Genomic DNA, 12,040 nt, shown 5'->3' on the forward strand with positions numbered 1-12,040 from the left:
AATTTACTTTTACATTTGTCTGCACAATAGGTGCAGTCATTGATCCAGGGCCTAAGTGACTAATGTGGAGGGTCTGTCCTGACGAGTAAGCTTTTTACTTTTTTCCTAAATGACCAGAATGAGGTGCCATTACTCAGGTGAGTCGGGAGGGCGTTCCACATTGTAGGAGCTAAAGTAGGGGAACTTGATCCTCCTGCTTTCTGTCTTCTGTACTTGGGGGTGATTAGCAGATTGGTGTAAGGGGAGCAGGTCGGTCTGTTGGATTGGGCTTTGCGGTTGAGGTTGCTGAGGAATATAGGTGCCTTGTTTGCAATACATTGAGTAAGTGTGAGGATTTTAAACTTGATTCTGTCATGGACGTGAAGCCAATGGATGTTCTTCCTGATGGTAGAGATGTTTGTGTCTAGGAATGTTTAAGGCAGCTCTGATGGCATTGTTATGTACCATCTGTGGTTTTCAATTTTAAATATCTTCGACATTTCTCCCATACCCGTCACCCCTCCCTCCTCCTACTCCTCTTCACTCCCTCCCCCAGCCGGAAGAGAGTACTTTCCATTTCAGCCTGGTATTGTGATTCAGGATCCCAATATGTCCAAAATTCTAATCTTGTGTGAGCAGCATTGTACCATATAGTCAGTTTGTAGGAACGATAATATTGCACCCCATTCTTTCTGAAAGTTTTCTTGGTTGCCTTGTATCTTATGTGATCCATTCCATAGTAACGTATTACCACGCCTTCTGCAGCCAGTCATAAATTGAAGGTGGGGATTGTTGCTTCCATTTATGTGCTATCGCAAGCCAAGCTGCAATCAGTAAGCCCATGAAGCTCTGCTTTTGCGATTTCGTTAAATCCCTAGACCGGGGATCCCACATCCCACAGAGCCATACTTTTTCTCCCACCTGACCCATGTCTTTAAACATCCCCTGCATCTGACTTTTTCACCTTGTCCCAGAACCCTTGAATTCCTGGGCATTCCCACCATATGTGCTTCCAGTTTTCCACCCACGTGCAGCCTCTCAAGCATAGCTTTGACGTTTAGCCTCTCCGGGATCTAGTGCCATTGGACTAGAATTTTTATCGACATTTCTCTCATCTGTGTTGCTTGTGTCGGCTTTGGGATGGTGTTCCAGATACATTCCCATTGTGCCCTGGGTATTGTTTTCCCTAGTGTAGTTTCCCATTTCTTCATATAATTCCATTGGACCTCCTCCCTTTGTGTGTTTATAAATTGATACAATGCTGCGACAAACTTCTTGGAGCCTGCGTGGGTCTTTGTATATGATTCAAAGGGGGTTAGTTCTCCAGTAGCTACCGCCTTATGAGCGGGGACGATAACCAGTGTCATAGTTGTTCATATTTATAGCGGTCTTTTGTTGTCAGATCTTGTAGTGTCTTACAGTCCTCAATCCAATTTTCTTCCATGATTTTTATGCAGCCAGCTATCTTCCACTTTCTGTATGCCCACTTCTGCATCCCCGACAGGAAGTCTGGATTTCCGATCATGTATCTAAAGGGAGACGATTCTTTCGTCGGGCCACCGCTCTTTGACGTCTTATCCCATACGTCTAGAGCCGCTTCCATCGCCTCACTAATTTGGAGGTTTGGGTGTCTATGCGTATTCCCTTTCCATAAAAGTTCTGTCCTGGCTGGCCCAGATTTTTTGCGGTTCCGTAGAGACCCATTCTTTTAGTACCCACAGCTGCACCGCTTTATAATATTTGTGGAAGTGCAAGCCCTCCTGTATGTTTCGGAGCTGTCGGCACGTATCTTGCCACTCTAGGGTGTATTTTCTCCAAATGTATGCCATTGTTGCTTTGGTCAGGGCTTTAAAAAAGTTTAGGGAATTTTGATCGGTAGCGCCTGAAAGTAGTACAATAATTTGGGAAGGATGTTCTTTTTATCGAGGTCATTCGACGCCACCACGAGATCATCAAGGGATTCCATCTCTATATGTCTTGTTTTATTCTTCCCAGCAGCTGCAGATAGTTTTCCCCATATAGCTGCTCCACTCGTGCCGTAAGAGTGATTCCAAAATAAGTAATCCCTCTTTCTGCTATCTTTAGTTGTAGAGAGGATGACTGTCTCCTAATCTCATCTCGGTCCCCACAAGGACTAATGATTCCAATTTCTGTCTTTCAATTTTTAGACCCGATAATGCCCCAAACTTTTCCAGTTCCTGCATCATCGTGGGGAGTGACCGTATAGGATCTGACATTGCCATTAGCATATTGTCTATATATGCCACAACTTTATGGGATTGCGCTGCCATTTCTATACCGGTCAGGGTATCTGAATCCCAAATTCTAATTAGGAGGGGTTCTAAGTAGATCACGTAAAGGAGAAGGGACGGGGGGCATCGCTGTTTCGTTCCCTGGCTTACCACCACCCTGTCTGTGACTTCTCAATTTATGGCTATGAGAATACCGGGGATATTATAATTCGCTTGGACCATTTTGACATACTGTTCCCCAACCCCCATGTTTCAGAATCCAAAACAAGAGCGACCATTCTACCCGGTCAAACGCCTTTCCCGCATCTAACGAGAGCAATATAGCCGGGGTCTGAGTGATCCCTATCTTCTCTACCAAGTCTATTCTTCTCGTATTATCGTGCGTCTGCCTTTCGGGGATAAATCCTGATTGATCCTGGCCTATCAACTTGGGTAGCAGGCATGTTGGTCTATTCGTCGGGATTTTTGTAAAGAGTTTGGCATCTAAATTAGTGCGATCGGACGATACAATCCCAGTTGGGTCCGATCCGTCCCGGCTTGTGGAACACTAGGACCTTGCCTCATTCATCTACGGTGCGATATTTCCCCGGTCTTTGAATGAGTTGAAGTGTCTAGTTAAGATTGGGGTCAGTATATCTACGTATTTCTGTTATGCAAAGTTTGAATGCAGTACCCTCTGGGAACACTACAAACAACTATGACTACAGGTATAGGCTCCCAACCTTTGGTATAAGCTTGTACTACACAGTTTTGGTAGCATGATGAGCAGCCAGGCTTATCTCAAGATGGGAAATGTGAGCAGTAGTGGAGTTGCACAAAGATTCACAGTTACAAGTATTCAAATACACTCAAGGCTTCTTGCATAAATCATTATTAATTTATCAGTTGGTTATAAATCCTAGAATAGAGTAATAGAATGGTAACACACAAATACACTTCAATACAGTACACTCTGAGATTCTAAAGCAGTATAGACCCTTTTGGGATGGCCCACAGACGAAACCTAAACCCAAGGGTGACTTCAGTAACAAGGGTGCTAGGGACATTAATATCTTACTGTTGGCATTTAGAATACTCTTTAAAGTTGGTAAAAGGCAAAAGGTTATTAGAACACCAGAGATCACATATACTTTTAAGCAGGGCCATTACTTTGGATACTCCAGGAAGAGTCCTACAATTCAATAGGCTAAGCCAAAGTCAATGGGCAAAGGTCTTGTATAGGACGCAGCACTTCTGGTAAGTAAATGGAAAAGTCTTTGCACAAGTTCTTAGGAGTCTTCGATAAAAACGAATCAAATGAGAGTAGTGGAAGTTTCAAGCACTTCTACAGTAAGAGGAAAGTTCTCTTAGACTTGTTTTACAGTACCTTACGATAAAGAAAAATATGCAGCTGATGACTTCTGTTCCTGTGCAGCTCTGCAGATCCCACTGTTCCTGGGCCTGTCGTGGGGACAAGAGGGAGGATGCCAAGGGGACTCCTGCAATGCACTGGGACTGTCAAAACCCGCAACCGGCAAACTTCTCTTTCTGTGGCTGTTGCGTGTTTCAGCTTCTTGCATCTACCACAAATAGAAACACAGCGGTTCCTGGCTGTCAAGATGGACTTTCCTTGCTTCTGGGGTCCCAAAATCCTCCAGAGGCCCAGTTGCAAACATATAGCTCCCTATTTTATCTGCTAGCGTGTCATGCACATGTATCTTCAGTTTGTGGAATGCCAGTAGCACCCCTGCTTTTTTACCTTGCACTTTGGATTGGAGTATGTGGTTGTATCCTCTCAGGTGGAGTTTTTCCTGATCTTTAACCCTGACGGGTCTCCTGTAGCATTAAAATGTCATACATCCCCCTGTGGAGGAGATTTTCTATGTTCTTTCTTTTTACCGGGGTATTCAGACCGCTAACATTGAATGTAAGAATTCTTAGCCCTTCCATCTCAAAGTATTTTATGAACCTTCCAGCGCCCTTTCCTGATCAGGCTCTAAGCCCTCCATTGTGGTGCCCCCCACTCCCCACCTCCATCCCCCTACAATACCTGTTGAACCTTCACCAACCCCATAAGGAGGGACCAGGGACCTAGGACTGCTCCAGCGAATTGCCAGTCGCACCTGACCCTTGGAATACTCAGGGAAAACTGTGTGGGGGTTCCTCAACCCCACCTGAGCCCCAAGTGACTGACCTGGGTTTGGTCTCCTTCCGGGCCACAACATGCTCATTTGGTCATTGTATATTGGTACCTTCCTTCCCTGCATGGGTTATATGCTCATTTTTGTCCCAGCTGGATGTCGTGTTCCATTGGAGTCTGCATTCCGTCCGGCACTTCACTGCCCTCCCTTCTTACTGCCATTGAGCTTCTTTCTTTGGTGGATCGTTTTCCATTCCCAAGGTCCCCTTCGTGGTCCATCTGTGCTAGTTTGTTCCTCCACGTCCCTTTCTTCTCGCAGATTCAGAACATGCAGCCCTTCATCGCAGGTAGTCACTCTGTTGCTTAACCTCCCATGCAAATAGGAGTGCAAATGGGAAGGTCCATGTGTATCAAATTTGTTTTGCCACCAGTTCTTTCACCACAGTCCCATCTCTTACCTTTTCTGTAGCGTCGATTGGGCTGTCCTGGTACAGCTGTAGTTCCACCCCTTTCATTCAGATGTGCCCCATCATCCTTGCTGTGCGTAAGATTTGTTCCTTTGCGGCAATGAGGAGATTGCGACCAGGACATAGCGGGGGGCATGCGCCTGGTTCACCTGTTCTCTGTGGGCCTACTCGGTGGATTCGATCTATCTGAATTTCTTCATCTTCGCTACTTGACAGTATGTCTTTAAAGACTTGCTGGACTGCCTCAGATCTTTTTCTTCTACAGTTTCCACCATATTCTTAATCCTAATGTTGGACCTGCAGGACCGGTTTTCCAGGTCCTCGCATTGCTGTTCTAAGTTGTGCGTAAGGCGTACCAGATGTTCTTGTGTCTCCCCATTTTTGCTGCTCTTCCTCCTACACATTTTGCACTACTCTCTCCAGCGTATCTGTTATTTCTTCAAACTTAGCCACATCGACCCTTAGTTCTTGAACTGCCTGCTTCATTTCATCTTTTATTGATTCCTATTGGTCGTGAACGGAGGCCAAACATTCCTCTTGGAGTTCCTTGAACCACGTTTGCATGTCCTCTTTTGTGGCCGCCATTGATTGTGTAGAGCTTGGTTGCGGACTCGCAAGTGTTTCTCCCTGTCCCTTCCCTTTCGTTTATGTGGGTATGTCGCTGCTCCACAGTTGAATCAGGCTAGAATCTGTCGTAGCCTGTGCCTCCTTTCCTCTTGACTTGGACATGTGGGCTGTCTGACGTGCGTCTCTCCTGATGTCACTGGGCCACCTTGCTCTACTTCACTTACTCTTCGTAAGATGTTAACAGTCCACCTGGGGAGCAGAGTGGGGGGGTGGCTTTCCTCCAGTTACCCCCTCTTACTGCTTCTGCGTGGGTAAAGAGAATGGACGTTGCATACCTGTCCCGGTCTCCCGTCTCTAGCTTTCTGCCTTTGCTTGCCTGGTAGTCGGGAAGATTTGATCACCCTTGGGCTGTTCCGTAAGCCCTGTGTGGCTGATCTGTGGCCCGAGCCACCCTGCTTGTATAGCTTGTGACCCTGGAGAAGAATTATCTGGTTGTTTGGCTCTGTGGGGGGTGCCTGTTGGTTCTTCCGTGTGTTCCACCCTGAGATTTGGGCACCCTCTCATCGATCCTTCTGGAGATATGACAGTCCCGTCCTGGGAGATTGCATGTGGTGGCAGGCTATTGCTTGCCTTCTCATATGATTGCGGGTGGCGTACGGTCCTCCTGTGTATGCTGACGTGTAACCGGGGTTTCTCCGGTTTATCCCACCTTACTGCTGGGGAGTGGAGCCCCTCTTATTGGCCTGTCTATGCCCAGTATTCTCTTGGGAGTTCACATTATGTGGTTGCTTTCTGCCCTGTTGTTGCTGCCGTAGAGGCCCAGACTGCTATGTGCCCCTAATTATTTGTCCCTGAGAGAGTGGGGAGAGGTCTCCAAACCAGAGACTTCCTCTTTCCAGCCCTAAAAACCCTCCACTGGCACCCGGTTTGCTGCAAGTATAAAATTCAAAACCCTCTGCATTATCCGTAAGGCTATCTGGGGCCACAGACCACAGTATCTACAACTGTTCTCACTAAATATACTCAGATATTTACGTTCCTCCAGCACCAACTCTCTGCATGTCAAGAGATTCGCTTAACAGCGAGCTGGTGGACAATTTTTCCCCGGCTGGCTCACACTTATGGAACAGCCTCCCCCTTCCTCTTAGTCTTGAGCCGGCTCTCCTCAAATTCCTTAAACTCCTCAAGACTTTCTTTTCATCTCCTCTTCCCCACCACCCCCACACCCTCACTCCATTGCTACAACCCACAGTTGCTGAGATTGGTGACCAGAGCCCTTATGTGTCCTCCTGGGTTCTGGCCTCACACCCCTAATAGCTTTCAGCCTCCGCCCACTCCCAGCACTTGCCTTGGCACGCACTGGCCTGTGCCATCACAGGCATGCACTTATTTATTGGCAGTCGACCACTCACCAATTGATCTCTGCCAATCACTTTACAGCTTGCAACTTACTCCCTAGCGCCTCCCTCCTTGTTACTCCTAGCACTTGCCCCCCATCCCTCTCTCTCTGCACTTGCACACGCTGAATCCTCACATGTCCTAGTACGACCTCCTCTTTCATGATTATATTTGCCTTTCATTCCCATGTTCTCTCCATTTTGCCCTGTGGGCGCTTTGATACACAATTTACTTGATGTAAAAGCGCCTTAGAAAATGCACAATCAATCAAATAAGGCTTGTGACTCTTGGTGAATTTTGTGTTAAGAAGGAATTACAAGTCTGAACAGCTTTGTACCGAACAGGATTTTTGTGGGCCAAGGAAAGACGCAACAAACTGTTAAACCAAGAGACATTGCCATCCCATTGAATAATTCAGGGGAAGGCAACCACCCTCTGGAACCAGGTTTCTGTTAAGTTTGATAACTTTCTATGTTGGAGCTGTTATATTTTCATTTATGAAAACTTTTTGCAAATACCAGGTTAAAGACATTTTCAATCTCACCTTATTTAGTTTGTGGTGCGATGGTCAGCATAGAACATTTGGACACAAGGATGGTTTTGATTTCTGACAACCTGTCAAAGATAGATTCTTTGTATTTGGTTTTAGATATGGACATTCCTCTTGGAGCAGGGTCAGAGAGTCATTTTCCCAACCCATTTATGTTAATCAAAGTCTTTAACCAAAAACGTGAGGACTTTGTGTCCGGATACCTGCTCCTGCATTTTCAACTTTCTGGTCCCAACGGAAGCCATGCAGGGCATGCTCTTTTGTTCGCCAATCAAATATAGCCTTTTGCCTCCTGACCATGGTGGCTCCTTTTGTAATCGGTCTTCTTTGCTCCCTGGCCATCTTCTAAGCCCACCTGCTCCACAGAAGTCATCCTTTCATGACCAGTCTGACCAACTGACCAGTCTCTGCAACCATGCTACAGGCACAGGGACTTGCCAAAATGAAATCCCGCATCCGAAACCTACATCTGACCTCTAGTCGTCCTTCTGCTGAACCAATCGCAGAAGGAAGTGTCCCCAACATAATCCAGAACCTCTGAAGTGATCTGTGGGTACATCTGAGAAAAGAGAGGGGTGAGGGAGGGGGTGATATTTTAACATACCTGTTCCTTCCCCCCTATCCTCCATAGGTTACATAGGTGTAAAGTCCTGGCTCTGTCTTTCTTGCCTGACTCAGATCGGTAGTGGTCTAGTCTAGGATCCCTGCCTAAGCCTTCCTTAGTGTAGTGGGACTGAGAGCGACTTACCTCAACTTTTCCTAACGTTTGGAACTCTAAATCTCAACCATTCGCATCATCCAAATCCAATGGTAAACCTACCTGAAAAGTATCTTTTGTAACTGCTGACTTTAAGGCACTGTGTCCCATTCTCTCAGGGCTGGACTTAATAAGTGTTAGGGAACTATATTAGTGATGCTCTTGTGCTTCAACAGTGTTTTGAGTCTGATTTCCTACCCGTATTGCACTGGTTTTGAATCAAATGCTTTTCTATCTTCTCAAAATACTGAATGTATGTATTTTGTAGTAATTGCATGACAGTTCTTCTGTGTGTCTCATTGTAGCCCTAGACCACTCGCAGCCCTCCTGGGTCTAAGCCTTGCCCTCTGCTACCTACCTTGTTTGGGCTTGGCTAGACTTCAGTGCCTTCCTGTTGACCATAATAGGCTGGCTTCCCAAATTTTGAAAATCCACCTCAACAGCTATTGTACTCCTAATTTCCCTAAATAAAAGCAATTGTAATCCGAAGCGAGGTCCACACTTAATAAATGCCTAATACATCTATTAAAGGAAAAAATGTTGGTTACATTTTAATTCTCATTGCTCTTGCATCTTGACAGTCCTTCTTGAATTAAATCCTACTCCAACTGCCCCTGCGCTTCATCACTGCTTCCATTGAAAGACAATATAGGACTTTACTTTTGTAAACCTACCTAGTTTCCTCTTGCCTAGGTATGTTACTAAAGCATACCTGGAAGGAAACTACCTCCAAACCCAAGCCTTCCTCTAGGGTCTTACCTGTACTAATCTCCCATGAGTTGTTAATTTCCTCACTGAATGCTGGAGAGAAGTAATGCGTAATTGTTGGGACTGCACAGCCATACAGTGACTCATTAACAGATCAACAGGGGAGAGGAGGAGAGAAGGCAGAAGCAAAGACTAATGTCTTGAGGTGCTTCCGGAACCAGAGATGGTTCTCCAAGTTTTAGAGTGGCAGCGAGGCTGTTCCAGAGAGAGACCCCAGCAGAAGAAAGAGATCTACCCCCAGCTTGCTTCTTTGAAAAATGGCTGACCCTGAGGGAGTTGGAGGTGCAGGAGCGAAGGGCTTGAGAGGGAAGGTATTTACGGAGGGATAGCTGAAGGTATTTTGGACCCTGGCCCCAGAGCAGCCGTATAAAACCATACAATGAGCAGGCAGCTGGGGTTGGAAGTGGTGTGAAGCAGGAAATGGTTTTGCCATCAAGTGGCATGAGAGGGGAAGACACTGCGAACAATTTGAGGGCAATACCAGATCTCATATCAGAGTTTATCCAGCAGGCGCTGCACCCACAGGATTCTTGTTACAATGTATACAAAAGAAATCTGTAAACAAGCAATCATTATGTTCACACTTAATATTCCTTTTCTCATCCTTTTAAATCAAATAAGATTTAACTACGTATTTCTCAATGATTAGTCTTTGTACTTAGTATTGAATTCTTTTTTTTTTCTTCTCATTTGGTTCTAGTGCCCAGACTCTACCTGCAAACAGGATCTCCTAGCGTATTTGCAACGTATTGCATTATATTGTCATCAGCTGAACATCTGCAGCAAAGTAAAGGCAGAAGTTCAACATCTTGGCGGAGAACTCGTCGTGTCTGGAGTATGTATTGGGTTTCCACCCTCTCATGTTTATGTAGCTATTCCACTGCAGTCTTAGCAAACCTACTGTGATTTGTTAGGAAACCTAAAACTCAAAAATAACGTACGTTTTTCTCCTCCCGGTCTCTGTACGTTTCATAGGAAGGATTTTGGCCTCTGGTCTAGTGATTTCACTTAAACAGTGGTATTTCAAGTGTATGTGTGTGTGTGTGTTTCAATTGCTCTGATTTATATTTTATTTCTAGTGCGCACGTACACAAGTGTTTCAGAGCACGAGAAGGCAAGGGAGGGGAACGGGAGAACAAAATGGCGATCTTACTAGGCCCAGTGACATTGAGAACGCACAAGTGCATGGGGGAGGGGAAAAGTGCATGGAAGGGGGGAGAGGTGGAAAGTGCGAAGCAGAGGAGAAACCGATAAATAACAAATAAATAATAAAGGCAACAAACAGTGGTAATGCAGCCAGCAATTTGCAAGTGCTAGGTTTAAGGCAGCAGACAGGGTAGGTCCGATAAGTGCAGAAAGAAAAAGGGGGGGCTGTATGGGTACAGATACAGACCCCAGTGCAAGGGGTGGCCCGGAGGCAGTGTGGGAGGGTGACAGGATGAGCAGGTACATGGGCCCAAAAGACAGAGGGTGGCGAGGTGCACGGTGGCAAGAGAACAGATCAGCAGGGGAGAGGGCGAGCGAAGGCAGAAGAAAAGAGGAAGGTCTTGAGGTGCTTCCGGAACCGGAGATGGTTCTCCTCAAGTTTTAGAGTGGCAGGGAGGCTGTTCCAGAGGGAGGCCCCAGCTGGAGACTGAGATCTACCCCCAGCTTGTTTCTTAGAAAAACGACTGACCCTGAGTGAGTTGGAGGTAGAGGAGCGAAGAGCTCGAGAGGGGAGGTATTTGCGGAGGGATAGCTGAATGTATTTTGGACCCAGGCTACCTGCACAATAATTACCCAGAAATATTAGCCTGTGTTAAAAAATAAATATGTAATTTAAAGCGAATTTTCAGTTTAAGCATTAATTCAAAATGAAGACCATGAAAACTAAGAAAGAGCAACAATTTTAAGTAGTAATATTACAAATAAAACACTAACAGTCGCTTTTAAAATCTGTTAAATTATGATAATCTTGGGTAGTGTTGCAATTGCGGGAACAAAGTAGCATTCCCTCCTGCAAACTCCTGCATCAGATTGTTAATGCCACAGTCCTATAATTAATTTTGGCACTATCGGATGACGGAAGATAAAGCAGCTAAACCAATACTATCCTACAGTCTATTGTCGTAAATAAATGGTGCCTGATCTTATGAGACTTACTGGCATTCGATTGCATCAGAGATTCCATGTGCTAGACATTGATGGCCGAAAATGTTTAAAATAACAAGATCCAATTTGCTATCCCAACCACTAGATATTTGACCATTCAAAGCATGTGAATCCAAACTGATAGCAAGCCCATCAAACATTGTTGCATTTAACATTATCCTGGTTTCTCTCCATCACTAAAACATGCTTTTTTTTAAATTGAGGATTTCGATCTTAATCTAGATTTGTTGAAGGCTCTTTGCATTTTGAACAAAACGTTTTGTCTGCTGCTTACAGTTCTACCCTGGTAGCAAATGACCTATTCTATAAATGCTTAGTGGAACTCTTAACATCATTGTTCACGAAACGGTTATTTGAAAAACAATGGCCCAAGATTGAGAATTGCACATTTTAAGAGAGTTAGAGGTATTGTGCAAAGCAGCACATACAGTGTTCACATTGGTTAACCACATGAACTGGTACAACGGCAGATTGGGTTAATGCAGCTTTGTGTGTCTCTTAACTGGTGTAGAAGGCCTGCATCCAGGTGTTCATCAGAAAAGCACCTTAAAAATTGTTTGTTGCGTGCTCACTGCTACCTGTACACTGGACCGCCCCATATATGGGAGTCCTACCCACTCCTGTTACTGGAATGCATTTTTTTCTTTTTACACAGCAGTGGCTTGGTAAAGAATGTCTAATCTTGTAGCTTCTTTTTTTAGTAGTAGTTTTGTAGCGTGTCTCTTTCAGTATTCTTAGTACATTCTTGAATGGTTTAAAGATTTGAAATGAAATTAAAATCCTCTTACCAACCTGTTGATGAATGTTCTTTGCAAGAAAGGACCGGATTCAAGCGATGCATTGGTTTTGGTGCTCAATTTTCTGGAGCGGACTTGGGCTATGCCTGCTTGCTTTGTCATGGTAGCTGTTGGTGAACGCCTCCATATTTTTCACTTAAATTGGTGACTGAGGATACAACTACGGCTGATGTCCAGGGAGGATCTGGCACCATGTGCTACTGTTTTGAAGCATATAAACTGGAGGCTAAATGAA

General features: G+C 45.1%; 1 protein-coding gene across 1 annotated transcript in view; it reads left to right on the forward strand.

Moving 5' to 3' along the window:
• CTNNA1 (catenin alpha 1) overlaps nucleotides 1-12,040 on the forward strand; it is a 505,233-nt gene that overhangs the window by 454,994 nt on the left and 38,199 nt on the right. Inside the window, exon 17 of the mRNA XM_069652692.1 lies at nucleotides 9,558-9,692. Within this exon, the coding sequence (XP_069508793.1) occupies nucleotides 9,558-9,692 (135 nt within the window). The remainder of the gene's footprint in view (nucleotides 1-9,557; nucleotides 9,693-12,040) is intronic.

This window comes from Ambystoma mexicanum, chromosome 3p, assembly GCF_040938575.1.
Source record: "Ambystoma mexicanum isolate Mex_15411 chromosome 3p, UKY_AmexF1_1, whole genome shotgun sequence".
NCBI classification, from domain to species: Eukaryota; Metazoa; Chordata; class Amphibia; order Caudata; family Ambystomatidae; genus Ambystoma; species Ambystoma mexicanum.